This window comes from Lycium ferocissimum, chromosome 10, assembly GCF_029784015.1.
Source record: "Lycium ferocissimum isolate CSIRO_LF1 chromosome 10, AGI_CSIRO_Lferr_CH_V1, whole genome shotgun sequence".
Lineage (NCBI taxonomy): Eukaryota > Viridiplantae > Streptophyta > Magnoliopsida > Solanales > Solanaceae > Lycium > Lycium ferocissimum.
In genome coordinates this window covers 63,877,924-63,900,817 of record NC_081351.1, presented here as the reverse complement: position 1 = coordinate 63,900,817, position 22,894 = coordinate 63,877,924, and the positions used below count along the sequence as shown (strand labels likewise).

Here is a 22,894-nt window from a genome sequence, read left to right as displayed (position 1 = left end):
TCCATCAAAAGCAGGAACAATACAGATATGTTGCCTAAAGAGAAAACTTAAGTTGGGACTGATAACGACACTATATGCTATGGGGAAGAAGGCAATTTGGTAGTTGGTTGTTATCCAAGTAAACTTCCTTCAGATACTATTGATAGGGAATCAGATTCACATACACAAGTTTCAGTGCAAAATAGTTTGGTTTTGAAGGAAAATATGTATGATGTTTCAGTGCAGAGGAAATAAAGAGGATTTAGTCTCTCATAATCAATTACTTAGAGATGAACAAAAGTTTTGAAAAGTTGAAAGAGAATTCTTTTTGGGGATATGCGACGGGAAGACATTGAGCATCATGGATTGATATTGCTAGGCATACGAAGATGTATCACCAAAGAAGAATGGCAAGAACAGCAGAAAGGGCAAAAACAATAAGAATGATGTTGATGTGCAAGTCACAAGATCTCTTTCTAAGAGAAATGCAGAATCAAATAAGAAAATTGGAGAATCCAAACCATCCAGATTTCCTCCAAAAAGAGGTGCAACTTCTAAATCCTGTTCACAATGATATTAAAAACATTCATTTGTAACATCAGTGTTACACCTTGGAAATTTTTCGTTAATGTACAGTGAATAGACTAAGGAAGGGCACGACGTATACGATGTTTTGATGAGTAATTAATAGCATTTGATGATCCTAATTGAAATTTCAAAGACATTCGAGGTAGAGACGGAGTTGTTAAGGAAAGCAAGGTATATGTTGTGTGACGGGCAAGATGTACAAATATCGAATTAATGAGAGCTTAATGATGTTTTGAAGAAGAGCTATAACATCCCTTAGAGTGTTAATAAGGTGTTAAACAAGTGTTAAGAAGGTTCCATAAGGATTGGAGATCAAACGAGCCGACGAGAACAAATTCTGGATAGCTGGGCAGCATACGGTCCAACACACTGGCCGTATAAAACATATCGGAAGTATGTTTGGCCATATTCTGCCCGGAACGAGGCCTTCCGGACCAAACATACGGTCTAGACATACGGTCAGTATAAAGATACGGGACCGTATGTTGGTCCGTATGTTCACGTCGGGATGATTTTAAAATTTGATATAAGGACCCGATCTCATTCAATTCATTTCATTTTCCCATTCCACACTTCAAGAACTCTCTAGAAAGGTCTCCACTCTGCATCCACAAGAACCCAAGAGAAATCTATGATCAACTTCATCAAACCAACAAAATTAAGTATATGAAACACATTGAAGTTCATCCAAGCCAAGGAATTCCAATGGAAGTGAACTAGGGTTTTGCTGCAAGAAGAGTATTTCCACTCAAGGCTTGTTCCTACACTATCTAAGGTAAGTTTCATGGTATTTTCATGTTGTTTGAGGTATTGAGAAGTTGAAACACTTGGATTGTAGAAGGATATAGAAAATGGGTCATGAATGTGGGAATAGTGTCATTAGTGAGTAATAGCTTGGATTGAGTCATGATTATCGATATGTTGTGATTGTAAGTATGTTATGAATGACATTTAGAACATGGGATAAGCATTATATGTGAGAGAACGTAATAGTGAACTATGGCTATGATTATGGTGAAATTGAAGCGAAATTGAGAATGTGGATAATGTAGATGAATGATGATTGTTGCCTATAATATTGTGAATGTTATTATGGATGTTTGGGAGTTGATATGGAATATGGGGAAAAGTTGTATAAACAAAGGAAATGCTGCCCAATTTTCTCTAGCATTAGTAAGCACGTTCATGTAATCGATTAGCTAATGTTAATGCGAATTCTCTTGAAGGTAGAAACGCGAGCATCGAAGGAGAACGATCAAACGATAGAATAGCTAAACGAAAGAGGTATGTAAGGCTAGTCCCTTCTTTCTAAGGCATGAATCTTATGACATGATTTTCCCTCCTTCTCCATGAATCTCCTACATTCCGGAGAAACTAAGAGTCTATGTTTATGAATAGCCACATGAGTTAAAGATAAGAGATATTATGAACATGATGATGATGAGCTTAAGTCCAAAGATTCTAGAGTTCATGATATGATGCTTCTACAAAGCGAATGATGTTAACTACGATTCATTGATGTTGTTTATTGTATACACTCACCTTATATGCTAATTCTTTCAAGGTGAGGCAGAATGCTTGTAAATGCTCCATAATGGAATCGGGGGTTCACGACCTTATGTCACCCCGATAAAGTATAGTTGTTTTTGAGTTCTATGCATGCATTATGACGAGTACATGATGATGATATTACACCGCGCCTATATGGCCGGGCAGACACCGCTAAGGCGGGCAGCGTATACACCATGTCGAGATGGCATGGGCAGACACCACTAGTGGGCGGCATGAGACGGTACCCCGGACGCGGGAGGCCTGGACGCGGGCTAATGATTATCACACCGTACCTATAAGGTCGGGCGATTTTATACATATATGCATGCATGATATGATGATGATTATGAAGTAAGCCAGCATGCATTATTTCTTTTATAATTGACAGTCAGTTACAGGTTGCTCCTTATTTTATGCTTCCTTATTTCGTTGGAGTATTATTATTATGGTTTATGCCTTACATACTCAGTACAATGTTCGTACTGACGTCCGTTTTCTTTGAACGCTGTGTTCATGCCACGCAGTGAACGGGAAGGTGATCCGGACTCGTAGAGCTATCAGTGACTCGAGGGCACTCATTGTTCCGGAATGCTATTGACTTATTCTTTTGTGTACATACATGTGTTTTGGGCATGACGGGGTCCTGTCCCATCCATATGTCTAGTACTCGAGTAGAGGCTCGTAGATGCGTAGTTGTGGGTAGTATGGTCTCACGGTTTCTCATCGTATGTATATATATATATATATATATATATATATATATATATATATATATATATATATATATATATATATTATTTTGATAGCCGGAGGGCTTATGTATATAAGGTAAATATGTTTCAAGTAGAAATGGTTCTTTTATGATTATAAGCATGAGATTAATGAATGACTGCAAATGAGTAATAGAATGAGTGGTGCTCGGTGGTTAGCCCCGGGTACCCGTCATGGCCCATAGTCGGGTCGTGACAATCAAGTCTATCAATACTTAGAAGGCCTTCCATAGAGTTCAAATGTTGCATAGACATCACAAGTTCATTTTGATTGCTGTTATGGAACCTTTTCAAGACTCAAAGGCATATTTCTATATACAAAAGAAGATTGGGTATGAGTTTGGCAAATCATAATTGTAATGGGAAAATATGATATTTTGTCAATGAAGGAGAAGATGTGAAGGTTTTAATGGATACAGAACAACAATTACCATCAAGTTGTTTCTGTAGAATAGTGGTAAGGTCCTAGTTACTACATCGGTATATGCAAAATGTGATGCTAATGAAAGGTTGGAGTTGTCAGATAGCATTTATGCTTTGTCCAACAATATGAACTACCCATTGTTAGTTGGGGGAGATTTTAATGTCATTACGAATAAAGAGGAAAAGATTGGAGGGTTACCAGTATATCATACAAAGTTTGAAGATTTTGCTTTTTGCATGAATTCTTGTGAATTGACAGAAGTTGAATTTAGAGGCAGTCCTTTTACTTGGTGGAATGGTAGAGCTGGGGATGATTGTATTTTCAAGAGGTTGGACAGAATTTTAGTGAATAGTCATTTTCTAGATTGGTTTGGCAATCTGAGTATGGAGCATTTGTCTCGAACTGGTTTAGACCATGCACCTCTTTTGTTGACTGTAGGAGAAAGCTTCAACACTTTTATAAGCCTTTTAAGTTCCTCAAATTCTGGTTGGAAAATGAATCATTCATGCAAACAGTAGAGCAGCATTGGGAGACTGATTATATTGGGGATGCTTTTATTACCTTCAAATTAAAGAAGAAGAAGAAGAAGAAGAAGAAGAAGAAGAAGAAGAAGAAGAAGAAGAAGAAGAAGAAGAAGAAGAAGAAGAAGAAGAAGAAGTTGAAAACTGCTCTACCTAAATGGAGTAGGGAAACCTATGGGGATATTTTCAAACAGTTGATTACCAGAGAGAATATTGTCAAGATTAAGGAACAACATTTTGAAGAGGATCCTTTTGAAGTTAATAGGATGGTTTTACAACAAGCACAGGCAGAATTCAAGAGATACTTACACTTTGAGGAGGAGTTTTGGAGACAAAAATCTGGGATTCAGTGGCATACAGAAGGGGATAGAAATACTAGATTCTTTCATAGTTTGGTTAATGGAAGAAGAAAGAGCTTGCAACTCACCATAATTCAAAATGGAGAAGGAGATTGGATTGATAATAGTGATTTCATTGCTAATGTAGCAATTGAACTTTATCAGAGGCAGTTTACTCAAGAGGCTACTTATTCAGATTATAGCATACTAGAACATGTTCAGGAGAGTGTCACACAGGAGCAGAATTCCGCATTATGTTCTATGCCTTCATTGGAGGAAGTGAAAAGAGTTGTTTTTGAGCTTGCAGGGTATAGTGCATGTGGACCTGATGGCTTTTCAGGTCTGTTTTATCAAAAATGCTGGGATATTGTTGGTGCAGACACTACCAAAATCTGTCACTCATACAAACTTGGTACTGCTACCAAAGAAGGAAACTATCAACACTTTTTCTGATCTGAGGCCCATCAGTCTGAGTAACTTCATTAACAAGGTCATTACTAGAGTTATTCATGATAGGTTGGATTCCATCTTGCCTTCATTGATATCTCCAAATCAGTCTGGTTTTGTCAAAGGCAGGAACATTATTGAAAATGTGTTGCTTACACAAGAATTAGTTGCTAATATCAGAAAAAAAAAAAAAAAAAAAGGAAAACCAGCAAACGTGATCATCAAGTTAGATATGGCAAAGGTTTATGATAGGGTGTCCTGGAACTATGTTATATAGGCGATGAAGTGGATGGGATTTGCAGACATATTTCTTGATATCATTTAGAGGATTGTGGCAAATAATTGGTATTCTATTCTCATAAATGGGCTGGCTCATGGTTTCTTTCATACATCAAGAGATGTAAAGTAAGAGATCCTTTATCACCTGCTTTTTTATCTTGAGCTATTTGAGGTACTATCTAGAGCTCTGAAGTCACTTTTTGAAGATGGTATGTTTAAAGGATATGGGATGCCTAAGTGGAGTTTAAGTTTGAATCACCTGTCTTATACTGATGATACTATTGTCTTTGCTTCTCTTTGAAGAGGTGTCTCTTCAAAGAATTATGGGGGTTCTGCATGAGTATGAACTTGCTTCTGGTCAGAAAATCAATGTGGATAAAAATGCCTTTTACATGCATAAGAATGTCCCTAGTGAATTGATTCAAGATGTGCAGCAGACTATTGGTTTCACTAGGGGGAATTTCCTTTTACTTATCTTGGATGTCCAATATTTCATGCTAGAAAGCAGAAGCTTTTCTACAAGGATGTAATGAAGAAGGTTAGGGATAAACTACAGGCTTGGAAAGGAAAACTGCTATCTTTTGGTGGAAAAGCAATGCTGATTAATAGTGTTCTACAAAGCATTCCCATTTATCTATTATTAGCAATGGTTCCTCCAAAGTGTGTTATTCAGGAGTTGCACAAGCTATTCAACAGATTTTTTTGGCAAAACAAAGAGGAGGGCAAATCTAAGCATCGGTCTGAATGGTCCAAGTTATGTTATCCCAAGAATGAGGGTGGATTAGGATTTAGATCATTGTTTGATGTCTCTAAATCACTTTTCACCAAACTTTGGTGGAGGTTTAGAACCAGTAACTCTTTGTGGTCCACCTTCATGTGGAACAAATATTGCAAGAGATTCAGACCAACTGAGGTGCAATGGAAAGGTCGATCTCAAACCTGGAAGTTTATGCTAGAAGCGTGGATGAATTGGAACAACATATTTGGTAGGAACCTAATAATGGATCATCTTCTGTATGGTTTGATAACTGGTCAAAGATTGGAGCACTGCAGGATAAACTTCCTTCCAACTTTCAAAGAGATGGAACAGTAGAAGAATTGGAAGAGTTAATGGAAGGTGATTATTGGAATATAACAAGAATGCAGGAGATATTGCCCAATGACATTGTTGAGATCATCATAAGTAATCTAGGGGAATTGGTGAGAACTCAAGAGAGAGATAAACCAAGGTGGATGCTTACAAGTTCAAGAAACTTCTCAGTTAGTAGTGCATGCGGATATATCAGACAAAGAGATCAAGTTTCACCATCTTGTGCAAAGTTTTGGATCAAAGGACTGCCTTTTAAAATATCACTGCTTTTGTGGACAATCTGGTTCTATAAATTGCCTATTGATGAGGTGCTTCAAAGGATGCACATTTCAATAGCATCAAGATGTTGGTGAATATCAAGTCGGACAAATTTGAAATGGTGGAAACGAGTTAATCTTTTCTTAACCGGTTCTTTTGCAAGGAAAATATGGAGGTATTTTTGTCTTGTAACCGGCGGGAATATCAGGTCCATTTGTTCAGGTTAAGCAAACAGTTTTGAAATGGTGGAATACAGCAGTGATTGCCAGGCTGAAACCTCTTTATCAGGCTGCCCCAGCTCTGATTTTATGGCAAATTTGGAAAAGTAGAAACACATGGATACATGGAGGATCAGTTCAGTCAATAAGCTGCTCTATGAGATTAACAAGAATATGTATTTGTTTGCACAAAAAAAGTTTCCATGGATGCAGAATTTACCAAGAAGCTGGCCTTTCATAGTTCAACATCTGGAGAAGTTCAGCATGTCAATATCATGTAAACAAGTAGTATGGAAGCCACCAGAGTTAGGAAGTTTCAAATGCAACACTGATGGTGCTTCAAGGGGCAATCCTGGGCCAAGTTCAGCAGCTTTTTGCATAAGAAATCATAGTGGTGATCTCATGTATGCAGGGGGAAGGAGACTATCTGATACTACTAATCTTATTGCCGAAGCTGTGGCAATTGAGGAAGGGGTGAAATATTGTATTGATCATCTTTGTTTGCCATTGATAATAGAAACAGACTCATTGACAATGCAGAAGATCTTAGGTGGTATATGGGAGGTTCCATGGAGTATTTCACTGGTGGTAAAGAAGATCCAAAAATTAAGACAAGGCAGACAGATACAAGTGATCCATGTTCGAGAGAGAAACTTTTATGGATGGTGATTATTTCACTAACCTGGTTTTTGATTTTGCAGGTACAATGCAGTTTCATCACTTTCATGAAGTTCCATCATCAGGAAGAAGGCTAATCAATCTGGAAAAGGATCTAACTCTTAACTTCAGATTCAGTTCACAAGCAAGGCAAACAGGATAATACATAAAGTGTTGGGGGATAAAACTGAACATAGCTTTGCTTTCAGTGTGTGGTATTAACTTGATTGTTCAATCTACTGAAGGCACTGCTATGTTTGGTGGGAAGTTCATATGGTTTGTTACTGAGTACAGCAGCAAATACAAGGATAGAGGAATGCTTATTGAGGATGCACATGATCTGAACCTGTATTACAAGTGCACTGCTTCATATTCAGCATGAAGTAGTATTATCAGTGGTTCATATGATCTGGTTTTTTCATATATATGCTAGGTGATTGCAGATCCTAACAAACACTGCATGAGAAGATTATCATAATCAAGAATGCTTGAAGAATTCTTCAAGAGACTTTAATCCATTCCACCTGTGAGACTTGAAGGTGTGAAAAAGGGATACAAGTCAAGGCCCTTGGAAAGTAGTTATTCTTTTATAGTGTTATTAGGATTTTGTGTAACCTTAGATACATTTCACTTTCTGTCTTTTCTTTATTTTGTTCTTTTGTTTTTTTTTTTTTTATTGTACAGATTGATTTTTGTTAATAAAGTACCACCAGCTTGGGTGGTTTTGAATTTAAAAAAAAAAAAAAAAAAAGTAACACCGCTCATCCAAACGGCCCATCGAGCCACCATTAACTAGCCAATATTTTTGTCTAGTGGTTCTATGTAGACAAATAATCTAACCTGTTAAAAGAACGGATTATTAATTACCGCTACATGGATGGTTATCTCGTATAATCGGTTATGAAGTGTAATATTTTTTAAAATGAATATTTCCGGATAATCATTTCTGCCACATGAACATTCCCATTAATTTCCCTTATATAGTATTGGGTTTCAAGTGAAATTAAGGGTAATCAATTTTACCACATGAACTATCCCATTAATTTACCTTATATAGTTATTGGGTTTCAAGTAAAATTAAGGGTAATTAAAACTATCACCGTAACATTATCAAGAATATTGGTACGTTTAATGGTGACTCGATGGGCCGTTTGGATGAGCGTTGTTACGGTGGTGGTTTTAATGGAGGTTTTGGGCTGTTTCAATAGAGGAAAGGACAGTGGAGATTAATGGTAGCCCACTAGTGGGGATAGATGTTGTTACAGTCACCATTTTAAGTCGGGCCGGGTTAGGTGGATCCGAATTTTGTGTTGTGATATAATTAGTTTAGGTTAATTTTAAAACTAACCAATTAAAATGTGTCACGTAATAAATAAAAAATTTAATTATTTTTTCGGAAAAGGGCCTAAAATGCCCCTAAACTATGGGATTGGTACAATATTGGCTTCCGTCCATCAATTGGGCCAAAAATGCTCCTGTCGTTAAAAATAAGGGCAATATAGACCTAATAGGTTGACGGCAGGGACATTCTAGAGCGCAAAAATGCCCTTTTCCATACTTAAAATTATGGTAAATTCTAAAGAAAAATAGGTTACTTGGCTTACATCCATTATGGTGTTTGAATGAATTTGAACCCTTATTTACAGAGTTGAGGTTTAAACGAAATTCACTCAGTCACGGAAGAAGAGAGAACGAAAGATAAAAAGGAGAAAAGTGGAAATAAAGACCATGGTCAAAGTATACCTTAACCAGACAAATCTGATCCACTTATTTTAGTGGGACACATGTAGTAAATCCAGTGCATCAGTGGAGGAACTGGAGGAAACTTATAAGTTACACCGGAGGGGAGCTGCACCGAGCACCCAGCAATGCAAGAGTAGTTTTTTTGTTGAATGTTTCATTTGATATATAACATTTTATTATACAATATAAAATTTGAAATACTTACTTAAAATTATAAGGATGGGTCGGCCATTTTAGCATTTTAATCTATGTTCTGCTAATACCTCCAGTCTTATTCCACGTTCTCTCACATGAACTAAAACATAAATTCCCACATAACTTAAGCAGATACAATTTATGAGGAAAAAAAAAAAGAGAAGAAACCTAAGGTTGTATTAATTAACGCTGATTTTTATGTGGAGACTAAATCTCCTCAAATCCCAACCAAACATTACATTAAGTGGAAGCAAACGAAGCCTTGCAGTGTACCAACAAGGTACGACATATAATCAGTGAAGAATATATTACTGTACAAGCTATCCGCTCAAGGACATTACATCTAGCTGCAGTTAACACCTCGTGTTAAAATGAGATGCATAAACTTGTACAATGGATACAAATGATTGACAACAAAACTTCCGGAAACTATGATCATCCTAACATATAAGCTTCCCCAGGTTTCAAACTAACATTTAATTACAGCCTCTGTATTCAATGAGCTTGAAATGCCTAGCATGCATGCCATTCACTTCCCATAGGATGATATACATTGCACCTGGGGTATGTATGCACATCTAGCCAAGGGGCAGGTAATGGATTCTTATTTACACATGCTTCTTGACTATATATTGACTGTTTAACAATTAGCAGTTCCTTTCCAGTAGGCGGCAATGGTGGTGCACAAATTGTACCATTCGATTTTTTGCCTTTATGACAATGAAGAACTGAAGCTGCTTCAGGTAGAAACAGGATACTCAGAAATAGCGCGCACAGATAATTCCATCAGCTTAAATCAAAACCAGCATCAGCATTTATGGCGTATAATAATTTCTGCTCCATCTGCTCTTTGCTGTATCATAGAAGAAATGAGAGTTAGTCTTTTATAGTCATAAAGGACAACTAAGGATGTAAACTAATTTAGAAGCACCATATAAAGGAAACTACTCATTTGAAAATTGATACCACTCCATTTGCATACTTATTTCTTTTGCCTTTGAAGGTTTAACATTATATCGCATAGTTGTAACAACAGTAGATATCAGCGGAACAGGGCAAACCTTCTGTATGGCGGAAATTTTAAAAGATTCATGCAAGTAGCTGATGTCGGCAGACGATCAAGAGCTTCATCAGAAGCATTCCCACCCGCTCTAATTGGAAGGCAAAAACAAAAAAAATAAATACATTGGAAATTGAATTAAGTAAATGCTTGAACAAAGACATCATATAAAGAGCTGGCCTAACCTCTGTATGCAGAACAAAGGCTCCAAATATTTAAATCCGAGCAAGGGTCCTCGTGAACACCCAGTCACAAACCTGGCACCGAAAAAAGAAGTGACGATGTTGATTTAATTCCTAGTGAACATTAGAATCAACACGAATAAAACTTGGGAACAGTATTCATTCTAGCTGATTTAGCAGTCATTGCCTACTGAAAATTAGCATGGCTACATAAGAGCAGATCAATGCAAAAATGTTGCACAAGTATCTACAATAAGTAATATTCATTTCACGTATAAGCTGTCCATTAACATTCCATATTGAGTGTCATATTCTAATATGATATGAATACCTATTTTTACCATAAAGGGTCCAAAGACCAGCCACAACATAGATATTTATAAGTAATCTCCGTACATATTCGCTTTTGCTCTCCAGGAGATGTGTAAACCAGGAAGTAGGATCAACACATTTAAGTGGAAAACTGTAGTTTTGAACTAAAGAGGACACAAGCTGGTTAAATGCACTAAAGATCAGTTAAGCAGACACTTCATTTATGCCCAAAATAATACATATAATAAATCCATGGAAAAAAAATCAAAAAAAAAAAAAGCACAAAAAAGGTTATATAATGCCAGACCTACCACCAAATAATCAGTAACAACAGTTGTTTAATCCTTGGAATGCTATTCAGGAAAAAAACATTCATAAGATATGATGAGAAACAAAGGGAATCTGTAGAAGAAGACATAATGGTGTCCATCACTTCTTTCTTTTACTGTGAGATTGCTTAGGATTCTGCCGTATGCCAGATCTTTTGTATCAATAACCGTCTTCTTTTTTTCTTTTGAACAAAACCCTACTTGGTCGCAGGCATAATTAGTGTCCAGGAAACAGTCTCTATCTTCAGTGCTGAAGCATTAATAGTTTCCACAGACTTGATCCAATGAGTTAGCAAAAAGAAAAGGGTTCCTTAGAAATCCACATGAATCTTTATACAGAGCTCCAATGTGAAACCCCAAGCAGTAATCACTTAAAGATTTGTACTTAGTTTTGACTTTTGGTTCAATGAGTGTAAGTTTATTTCTTGTTAATTTTCCAACATTTTGTAGACACTGTAGACATATTTCCTAATAATTTTTCAGGACCAACTGGATTAAGCTCATCACTGCTGACACAACTTAATCAGCTTTTCCCATGAAACACTTTTCCTCAAAACCTAACTACATCGAACTTTAATACATGCGACTAACTATTCCATTGCATATTGAAACACGAAAAATATTTACACTGCGGACAGTTTACTTAGGACAAAAACAAAACAAGAAAATCAGGGAGAACATTATAAAAGGCGAAAAATCAGAAGACCAAAAAAACCCCAGATTTCCCCTTCCATCCCTTTCCCGCTAGCATGTTTAGCTATATAAATTAAGGACGTCTTCCCAAGTTAACAACAATGGCTATACAGTGGCTGATCTCAGAGAAATTAAACAAACCTTTTCAGATTCCTCAGTTAAACATTCATTGATTGAAAAATTAAACACAAAACCCAACGTATCAAAGAAGTACCAAAACACAGCAATTTAAAAAACAAAAACAAAAACAAAACAAAACAAAACTTTTCAGACCTTAAAGTCTGAATCCTTCAGATGAAGCAAAATGGAAGCACTTTATTCAGAGGAAAAAAGAAATACCAAATCACTTCCCAAGTTCATGTTCACCAAGGAGTGTACGCATAATTTATCAGAACATCATGTTTAAAGATGGCAGCAAAGAAGCACAAAGTCTCAGGCATCCTATTGCATCTTAAGATCAAGTTACTTCAATTACATCCTATGCACCATTTAAACCAGATTAGCTTTAGCAGTATCTAGCAGTTTCCTATTACTGAACAAGAATGAAAGGAACATATGAGAAGGGTAAAACTTACTTCAGAAATTTTCTCTGATTTTCCAAAGAAAAGTTTTTCACAACCTCCCAAAACATATCGATAACATAGTGTTCCTGTGAGTAGTACTTCAATTAGTCATGCACAGCAAAAGGACGTGTTCAAATTAAAAACAAAATCTGAAAGCATTTATTTGATGAAACAACAATGTAGCTCATTAACCTAAACGACTGGTACTTAATGCTCAGCTTCTTGATAATTAGAGTCTGGCTTTTATCTAAGGTACATGAGCGGCTTAATAACTTGCTATAGCCGAGAAGACCCTATAAATCCATTAGCTTTAACATTTCATCATGTATAGGAAGACAACAATACGCATTAGTTTTCTACATTACTCTTTTGCAAGTGATCTATCACAAACGAATATATGGACTGTTTGGGGAGATTTTTGGCGCTCCATCTTAAATTGGTGGGTTTCTAAGTTCTGACCAACATTTATTGATTTTGCCCATGACTCATGGCAATAATGGCAAGATTCTATAGGGGGGCTTCATTGCTAGTGCTACAGTAGAATGTTCAAGATTGTTCTCTTTCAGAATACCAATAGATGGCACACAGTTTTCTTGTCCTCTACGCTGTGTAAGGTTATAGACCTCATGATTTGACTTATCCAGTGAGTTGGAAAAAAACTATGCCTTTGGTTGCATTAGGATTGGAAAACGTTTCATTTATGGAATGGTTTGGGGAGAATTGGTTTTATGTTGCTTTTGAAATTTTATTTTGCAAATAGATTTGTGAGTATTTCAAGTTGGTTCGAGTTTTACTTTGAAAGAAATAGTCCTTGCTTTCGTTTTTCCCGGTGGGAAGCAGTGTAGCTATAAAACCTTTTTTGAGAAGCTTTCATATGGATGAAATTCACAGATTAAAACTGACTAAACATTTTTACTGGTTATGAAACCTTATTTCTGAATAGAGTTTTTTTTGTCAAAGAAAAACGTGTTTTCATAACGGTGGGATCCGGACCAGCTCGCGTGTATCTTGACTATTCCACCGGGTCCGACCAACACATTTACCGGATAACTTTGCTCACCAAGGCTTAGGCAGATGGGAAGAAAAGCGTGTGAAGAAAGGGAAAAGAAAGAGCAAGGCTACCAATTAAAAAAAATAACTAAAAAAAATAAAAAAGAGCGAGGGCCAAACTGCAGATTGTTAAAATGAAAAAATTGTGGATTCATGCTGTTTGATGTACAGGGACAAATAAACCCAGCATAGAACTTTACATTATCAATATTACGTTGATTTCTATTATAAAACTCTGCATTATTTCCCTTCCAAATACAGCTTATAGTTTCAGCTATAAAACTCATAATGATAACTAATATTGAAGATGAAATAAGGGATATATGTATTAGCAACATTAGGATTATGATAAGTCTTGACTTTGTTATCACAGTCATAACAATCAAGGTATTATTACTCATTGCGTATCAACCCAAGTATTATCCGCTACATAACAATTCCTACATAATTTGTCCGTGAACCAAACAGCTCCTAAGTGCAGAATTTTCAGGGTGTGGCCCCACGCAAGACCAACAGTGTTTTGGTTCAGAGAAATCTTGGAGGTGATATTTATTTTTGGTGTGGCTACCAATTATCTTTCGAAAAACAGAGGAATATCTATCAGACAGGTACATTTTTCCAGTAGCACCCATGATAGAATGTTGGGAATATACTTCTTTTAGCACAGAGAACTGTGCGAAAGAAACATCAACTTTGTGTCGCCATGCATAATATAATAAAGAAAATAACGAATATGCCAGCAAAAGAACCACCCGAAAGTAAGTGTTTAAGGTTCTCCTTAACAGAAGTCACCAGATCATGTTTGATTTAAGACAAATATTACCCATTTATTTCTAACCTGATGATGCAGACCATGCTCCTCTCCAAACCTTTTATGCATTCTAATAGAACTTATTTTTTTAATAAAAGAATAAACAAATGAGCTTAAAGGTATATACTTCTGCCATTAGTTTTACAGAAACACATTATATAATTTATCTTGTAGGAACATGAGGCCTTTCCCTGACGAAAATGAGGGATACAACCTGCTGCAGACATGTCCAATTCAAGCAAATGGGAAACCATTGTCAAGAGAACCCTTTACAGCAGAGACGGAAGAAAGTGAAGAAAATTGCGAAAGCAGTTACCTTATGGTAACCTCCTGTATAATTGGTATGAGCTCGAAGGTCATCAATGTCAATGCCATCAAGTGATCCAGAAATAAGAAGCTGAAAACAGGGACAAAAAGTGATACACAGAAAACTAGACATCTTACTAATTAAGAACATAACAGTTATAAGACATATAGACCAGAAGATGACAAAACAATCCTCGCCCATTGGATAATTTTCCAGAATGTTATCTTTCGAGCAAGTAATTTTATCTTGTCCACTATCACTTTCATCTCCGCAATTCTCATTTTCATTTTCATTTTCTTAAGGGTAAGTTCTACAGAGTAGTGGTTAGACCAGCACTGTTATATGGGGCGGAATGTTGGCCAGTTAAGAACTCTCATGTCCAAAAGATGACAGTTGCGGAAATGAGGATATTGAGATAGATGTGTGGGCTTACTAGGAGAGATATGGTCAAAAACGAAGATACTCGGGACAAGCTTGGAGTATCCTCCGATGCGGGAGGCGAGGCTGAAATGGTTCAGCCATGTCTAGAGAAGACACACCGATGCGCCAGTGAGAGGCTGGCGATGGGAGGTTGGAGGAGAGGTAGAGGTAGGCCGAAGAAATATTGGGGAGAGGTGATTCGGCAAGACATGGCAAGTCTTCGATAAGAGCTTACCGAGGACATGACCCTAAAAAAGAGGGTGTGGAGGTCGAGGATTAAGGTAGAAAGCTAGTAGAGAGTAGATACACGTTTTGCCTTCCCGTACCAGTAGGATTAGTACTATTTTCGTCATTTTATTATTTTAGTATTCTTATATTGCTTATGCTTGGTAGTCTATAACTACTTGTTGTCTCAACTGCTTCAGTTTTCTTACTATCCTGTTGTGTTACCGCGTATGTTTTATAATTTTTGTGTTTCTGCTTTGCGTGAGTCGAGGGTCTATCAGAAACAGCCTCTCTATCTGCCAAGATAGGGGCAAGGTCTGTGTACACTCCACCGTCCCCAGACCTCACTTGTGGGATTACACTGGGTATGTTGTTGTTGTTGTTTTCATCTTCTTGAGGCAGCACATGAACAGCTAGTTCTCAATTTGTTGGTGATTGAAATTTAGATCATTCAGACATCACGCAAATCCTTCTTTTCTAATCTTGTTCGTTCAGAATTGCTCAGGATTTTTCATTTTAATCATTTATTCTCAGCAAACAGATTAAGGCATTTACTAGCTCTGTGTAAATGGCTGAGCTAACGGCAATAACTTACTACATATAAAGTGCCTTACAAGTTGCTTCATCCAGAGTAGTCTATCATGCCTCAGTCAAATAAGGGTAGTGGATCCGTTTACTTTGTTAAGATGTATATAGGCAGTTGAGATGCAAGGGAGGGACAGGCAACTTTCCTGAATTGCAAGTGCTGCCAGGGTATAGCCTGCCTCAGGATATTAGGCTAGCCTGTCATTTAGCTTATTTCCTTCTTATAACCAGTGTTATCAAAAGCGAAAAGCGCAAGAAGGCTCTACAGTCAGCTGGGGCTTTAAGCGCAAAGCGCAAAGAAAGCGTGGGCTTTAATGAAAAAAGGTGCAATGGTGCAAAATAATAATAATAATAATAATAATAATATATGTTTAGCCCAAGACGAATAACAATAAGCATGGATAACAAATATATGGACAAACAAATTGTAAAAACATAACAATAGAGTGAAATATCAATTATCTGGTGTCGTCCTCAAGATATGTTTTATGCTATACAATTACAACCCGTTTTTGCTCAATGGATACAAAACACCCATGCTTTAGCACCTGGTGCAACGGCTCTGGTGCAACAGCAAGCACCGGTTTAATAATAATAAGGTGGCTTTGTTGCCTATTCCATTAGGAACCGCTGATTTCTTGGTACATCACATTCATGCATTTACGATATTTATGTTTGACAAAGCAAATCTTGGTTTTCGTTTTCCTTGTGATGGACCTGGAAGAGGGGGTACATGTCAAGTATCGGAAGGATCATGTCTTCTTAGGACTATTCTGGATGTACCTGCTCGACGGTGGGTCTGATCAAGCTCCCTTGCCTTTGTCATCTCTTCAAGAGAGGCTAATTGGCAAGGAAAAGCCCTTATGGTATCTCTGGCTCGGGCCCCGGAAGGAGGCCTTCTTCGCCTTCCACCCTAAGCTGCGCAGGAAAGGCCCAAAGCCAATCCCAGGGAACATAGGGCGAGTGCGAAGTACTCCGCGTCTTCGGACATGTCTATTTCACCGAGCCTCTCTGAGCCGTTATCTCTTCAAGAGAGGCTAATTGGCAAGGAAAAGTATGTCTTAGAGCCTAGCGCACATATAGCGAGGCGAAGCGCTCAACATGATTTGATCCTCGCTTTAGGGCTTAAGCGCGCTTTTGACTACTGCTTATAACCATTTCCAAAAGATCAAAATGAAGTGTTTTAGGGTTGTTCTACTTTTGGTGTAAAGGAATAGGTTTAGAAGATAATGAATGAATCTCTGATGTATTAAAATCTTTGTGAGATGACACAGGATCAGATGCTTACACTTTTGTAATCTGTAATTAGGGGGACTACACAGTTTTGTGTAGTCTTCATATATAGGGAGAATAACACTTTTAGTCCCCGTGTTAATGCTATATTGTGATTTTAGTCCTTGAATTATCCAACTCACCACTATTGACCTTCAATTTTATTAGGCGAGTGTTTTTGGTCCTTCAACTAACAGAACCCAAAAAAAAAAAAAATTAACAGAAATTTAACTCCATCGAGGGCAATTTAGGTATTAAATTTTTTGTTTGTGTGTTGAGGAGCAAGCTGAACAATTGTTTTCTTCTTAAGATTAATCTTTTGCCAATATTCAATCATGCAATCTTGGAGCAGTATTTTCTTTCTCTGCATACCTTTTCCTTCCTTGAGCTTTCTTGAGAAGCGTTTTTTTCTCTTTTTCAAGTTGTAACAAAGGAATTACACAAACAAAAGCAATCCCCAATCCCAAATATAAGCCACCCACTAATGACTCTACCTTGAGCTTTCTTGAGAAGCGTTTTTTTCTCTTTTTCAAGTTGTAACAAAGCAATCCCCAATCCCAAATATAAGCCACCCACTAATGACTCTATAACTTTATCAAACAAGAATTGTGCTCCGCGAATGCATATTTAAGACCCTTTTAAAATCATCTTAATTTTTCTATGTTTGAAATTCGCCTTTGAAATCAATTTTTTACCACTGTCCATATTTGTTCTTTATCTTCTCATCCAACTCTGTAGCTTTCAATTCAGTAATCTTCGTTGCGTTTGCTATGGACTCTTCTTGAACCTTTGCAATCCTCTGAACATTTGTTGACTAGGTCCCATTGGCTGATTAGAATGGGGTTTGTGTGACGATAATGTAGGAAAACTTACCTCACTTCAACTAGCAACCGACAAGGGTTAGATCATTGTTATGTGGCTCTTTTTGCCTGACAGAAAAGAACTTTCTGCTACATTCCTTTGTCTAATAGCATGAGCTGATTACAACGAATCATGCTAGAGCTATTTTTGATATTGCCATAGCTTTTCTTCTTCATCAACTAAATTTAACACCAGAATTGCCCCCAAGTAGAGTAAACTTTCCGTTAAATTTTCCAGGGTTTGTTAGTTGAAGGACCAAACACGCTCACATAATAAAATTGAAGGTTAATAGTGGTAAGTTGAATAACACAAGGACTAAAATCACAATATAGCAATAACAATAGTGTCATTTTCCCTCATATATATATATACACACAAATATGTTACCTTCTCAGGGGAAAAAAAAAAAAATTGATACTCCCTCAGTCCCATTTATGTGGAACACATTTATTTTAGTTTGTCTAAAGAGGAACGATACTTTTATATATTTGGAAACAATTTAACTTTGAACTTCCTATTTACCCTTAATGACATGATTTTATAGCCACTTATCACAAGTTTCAAAAGTTTTCCTTTCTTCCTTAAATTTTGTTCCCAAACGTCACATAAAATGTGACGGAGGGAGTAAAAATAGGAACACCAACATTGTTTCTGATGTGAAAATATGTTAAAATGTGTAACAGAGGTATAAATGCTAGCACCTGAAGTTCATGTTCATTAAACATGTCAATCCACTCCCTTTGTATTAGCTGTTGGAAGCCCCTCAGAAAATGAGAACTTTGTTGACGGATCTACATCATAACAATTATATAGAGTAAGCAGCACCTCTGAAATGGATACATCTCTCCAAGGATAAAAAGATCTTGACAGAAACATTGTGATATTGCAAGGAGCAGTAGTTTGGAAAAGAAAAAAGTGAAAGGTAAATAACCTGAAAGTTTAAACGATGGTTGGCAACAAGATGAATAAAGGTGATGACATTCTCATTAGTCACACGTATGCTTTTCCCACGAGGAAGCAACTCTTCTTCAGTGTGCTCCCCATATTCATTATTGACAATGACAAAGTACAACTCAAGATCCGAAACATCACCTTCGTAATGCTGAAATTTCAGAAGTCAAAAAGAAAACAAAGAATGAGCAAATAAAATAAGTAATAGGTAGAAGATAAAATTATCAAGAGATGAGGAAGACACCATGTCAATAGCACTCAGTCAAAACCAGCATGCCTGCCCCCACCATATTTCTTTTAAAATTGTCCATAAGGCTCGCCTATAATTTTGCAGGGCCTGGGATTTTCACCCTTTATAAGAGACCAAAGACTAACAGAACTACAGAAGTAAAAGAAAGGAGGAGCATATTCCTATCTCCCATCCCTCACATCCTCAGAATATTACAATAGGAAAGATATGTCAGTTTGATATTATGCCTTAGCAAGTGACACAGATAAAAATAACATAGTTCTATGTTATCTTCTTAAAAAAAAAAAAAAAAAAAAAAAAATTGTATAGTTCTCCTTTTTGAATGAAAAAAGAATATTCTTTAGCGTTAGTGAACCCCTAGTTTGTCTTGAAAGTTGAAAGACAAATTATGGATATTGATTGAAATGGGTCCACCTGGGGCGAAATGGATATTGAGGATTCTGCTAGACCCCATCTAGTTTGGCATTGATACACAATGCTTGTTGCTGTTAACTTCCAAAATTCTTACAGACGATTTGTTTATGGCCTTTGCTTTTAGTTATGGATCCAAACTTACATTCTGACCTACAATACTCGTGTGATTAAGACTGGAATGAATTATGTCTATCCTCTATTTTCTAACTATTGAGGCTTAGCCAGGGGGCTAAAGACCATAAAAGTTGACCAAACCAAAAAAACAGAAAGAAAGGAAGGACCAAGGCCAAAAAAAAAAAAAAAACCCTCAACACCACTCTTAGACATGGTAGGATTTCTTTTTGACAGTTCTTAGACATGGTAAGATCTTATAACAAGATTCCTTGATAACCCTAATTTACCAATTCAAGGAAAAGGTGCATGTACTTTAAAAGTATAAACAAAAGATGGAAATGAGCCTGAAACACTCCATCTTAACTATAGAAAAATCGATTTTCACCATGAGCTTACTGGGAAACCATCACTCCAATTACAACCTCCTTCGCAAACATTTGCTTTGAAACAAAATACTCATTGGTTGTCCAAGATGCATAGTATAAGAAAACTAGAACAGAAGAAAGAAAGAAAAATGGGGGAAAGGGAAATTAAATTAAAAAGGAACTTCATAGAAAGAAATGTCGTCTCACAAAATCAGAAGTTGTAATGCTAGTTGTCCATGGAGTACAAGCAAAAAAAAATTTAAACATCTTTACCGTGTAGAATGCATCAAACATAAATATAAGAACCAACACTTGTACTCAAATATGATAAAGCGGTATACAGGATATTGAGAAACATCACCTTCAGGAAGATGAGATGGCGATATAATTCTGGATCCAAGGAAGGAAGATCATTCAAATAGTTATACCTGAGAAGCAAAGTTACGAGAATGAATCAAGTGAGGCAAAATATGCATGTCATAATGAGCTATTGAAGAAATGACTGACGAGGTAGAAGTGTAGAAATGTTGGACATGAGAAGGCTCTGAAAAGATGGCATTCCAAGTTGACATAAAGATCTCTATTCAATTAGCTCAATATATCAATTTTTTAATTCCTTACCCTTCCAACCAGAGTCTACAGAATTTCAGCTAAAATATTGTTCAATATGTGTATTGTCTAGTAATATGCATGTGCATATTGCATGTTACTCCTAACCAGAAAATGCGTTATTGCCTTACATAATATAAGATTCGGTTGCTTTTACATCCTCAATATAGCGATTGCTTTCTTTTACTCCCTCCGGATCAAAAAAAGTGTCCACTTATCAAATCAAGAAAGAATTAACCTTATTTTTTCAGATTTGCCCCTATAAAGTGCTATGTAATCAAATCTCAATACCTATTTAATTAGGGCCAGTTTAGTCAAATTACATTTTTTTTTTCTAGGAGTTAGTATTTTCTTAAGGGGTGTGCAAATGGCTAAGTGGACACTCTTTTTGATCCGGAGGGAGTAGCTAATAATACTATTTTGTGATTGCTTTCTTTTAGCTAATAATACTATTTGTGATTGCTTTCATTTAGCTAATTACTACTTTGCAACAACCAAAGATTGTAAAGTGTTCAATAAAAAAAAGCAGTAATATAACATTGATAAAACAAAGTTTCTACATATTATCTCCGTTAAAATAGTCAATCTCACTTGAATAGCATGGCAATTTAGAGAAACTAAGTGTGCTGAGTTATTGTATTTAACTACAACATATTTATTTCTAAATAACTCTAGGAAGATCGGAAAAGAGTAGGAAAAACATCACGTCAGAATCAAAATAATATTGTTTAAAACAAAACATTAACATATCTTAGTAAGATTGTACATTTTGTCCCATCTAAGAAAACAGTTTTTTTTTTTTTTTTTTTTTTTGGTCCTGACAAAATGGATATTAGGCCAAGCAAAGTGAAACAGTGAAGATCATAATTTTCTTCTGGGTGCTTCATCACCGATTTTTGAATTAAGACTGCAGTCAGGAATTGTTACACCATAACAATGATTAATAAAAGACCAACTCCTTAATTTCATCTATGGAACTATCTTCACTGTTATCCAGAAAGAATATGGTTCATTACATGAAGAACCATGATTGCATGGTATATTTCAAGAAAGAACTTCTGGATCCACAAAGAATATATACACATTACTTTGTGTCAGCTGCATGATCTATTGCATGAAATAAATTACTTTTTGGAGAAAGCAAATGCTCTCTTTTAAGAATAAGGTTTCATTATATACTTTCTTTTTGACTTTTCTGTATCTTTCTAAGAAGGTTTTGTGCATCAATTCTTCTAGAAAATTTGCACAATTTTGTAAGCCATCAAAAATATAAAAATGGTATATCTAGACAACTACAGAATAAATTAAATCGCAGAAGACTTTTCCTATTAGCTTACTTTTGCTTCAACTTGCTCAAAAAGAATGTCGCAAATGGAATATCAACGAGGATGCCTTCAAACATTGCCTACAACATCACGAAAGGAAAAGAAGACAAAGCATTTACTGGCAAGATAGAACATTTAAGGCACAAAATGGAAATACCTTGAAAGGAGCAGATTTAGCGAAAAAATGTCCTCGCTAAAGACCCATAAGCTCAAATAATGGGATATATGCGCTGCTAACAAAGAACTAAAAAATTATTGCATCTAAATTTCTCTCTCTTGATAAGGTGCATTAATATTTCTCATAAGATTATCTAGTCAGTGTTTTCTAGTGGTTCAACAGTCGTAAACACGTATAATTGTCCATTTAACTTCATGTTGTAAAAGATAATGCAGAGCTGAAGCAGATCCATTAGGCACACGTTACAATTTCCCTTCATTTTTGGTTCTGCAAGTTGAGCTGAATTTTGTTTAATGATGTTAAATGAAGAACTGCACTATTATATATAATCGTCAACAATCTTTAAATTCGAAATAAGTTCTGACAAAGCAGAAAATTTCCCCTTCCACTATCAAAGAAAAGGTTTTCACACAGAAACAGCTTCCCAGATAAATCACACAACTACTGCTGCTTTTTTTTTTCCCTCCTTTTGAGCTGTTAAATCGCACAACTGGTTTCCAGTCCAAAAACAGAAGCTTTAACTAATGAAATGCATATTTATCTCAAGATGATAATAACTTGATAAAAGAGCTATATTTCGAGATGATAATAACACGTGTTTGGTCTAGTTTAGAAAGAATATACAACAGGATGTGACAAGATGAGCCAATCACCAATCTTCAGAGGTCATATGTTGAACAAGAATTACACGTGTCAATACCTTAGCAAGAATTGTCCCCAGAAAATGAAAATACTGGAGGTGTTGATCATGAATCAACCCAGATCCAGGATTTGGATAGAGTAGGTGATCCGCAGTTTCCTAAATACACAAGGAGAGGCAAGATAAGTGGAAGTTATTGAACAAAACAATAACATGAGTGCAAATCAAACATTTATTGACACCAAGGGCGGAGCTAGGTGGGAGCATCCGAACCCCCTTCGGCATAAAATTACATTGTATATACAGGGGTAAAATTATTT

General features: G+C 36.3%; 2 protein-coding genes across 8 annotated transcripts in view; one reads left to right on the top strand and one right to left on the bottom strand.

Moving 5' to 3' along the window:
- The first annotated feature begins 386 nt into the window (after positions 1–386).
- Positions 387–5,427, top strand: LOC132035072 (uncharacterized). Its single transcript, XM_059425390.1, has 4 exons — positions 387–524; positions 3,339–3,746; positions 4,028–4,511; positions 5,201–5,427. The coding sequence occupies exons 1-4, from the start codon at positions 387–389 to the stop codon at positions 5,425–5,427; spliced, it is 1,257 nt and encodes a 418-aa protein (XP_059281373.1).
- A 3,813-nt stretch (positions 5,428–9,240) lies between these two features.
- LOC132034481 (E3 ubiquitin-protein ligase UPL6) overlaps positions 9,241–22,894 on the bottom strand; it is a 56,306-nt gene continuing 42,652 nt past the window's right edge. For 3 of the 7 annotated variants that reach the window (XM_059424853.1, XM_059424854.1, XM_059424856.1), the window contains 10 exons: positions 22,635–22,733; positions 21,769–21,836; positions 20,184–20,250; positions 18,660–18,830; positions 18,430–18,519; positions 14,375–14,455; positions 12,210–12,283; positions 10,304–10,375; positions 10,120–10,209; positions 9,241–9,911 (listed from right to left, as the gene is read on the bottom strand). In XM_059424853.1, coding sequence (XP_059280836.1) covers positions 9,845–9,911; positions 10,120–10,209; positions 10,304–10,375; positions 12,210–12,283; positions 14,375–14,455; positions 18,430–18,519; positions 18,660–18,830; positions 20,184–20,250; positions 21,769–21,836; positions 22,635–22,733 — 879 coding nt within the window. In that variant the 3' untranslated portion in view covers positions 9,241–9,844. Of the gene's footprint in view, positions 9,912–10,119; positions 10,210–10,303; positions 10,376–11,973; positions 12,113–12,209; positions 12,284–14,374; positions 14,456–18,429; positions 18,520–18,659; positions 18,831–18,923; positions 19,017–20,183; positions 20,251–21,768; positions 21,837–22,634; positions 22,734–22,894 lie in introns of those variants that run through there. The other 4 variants (XR_009409124.1, XM_059424855.1, XR_009409125.1 and 1 more) reach the window with 4 other exon arrangements.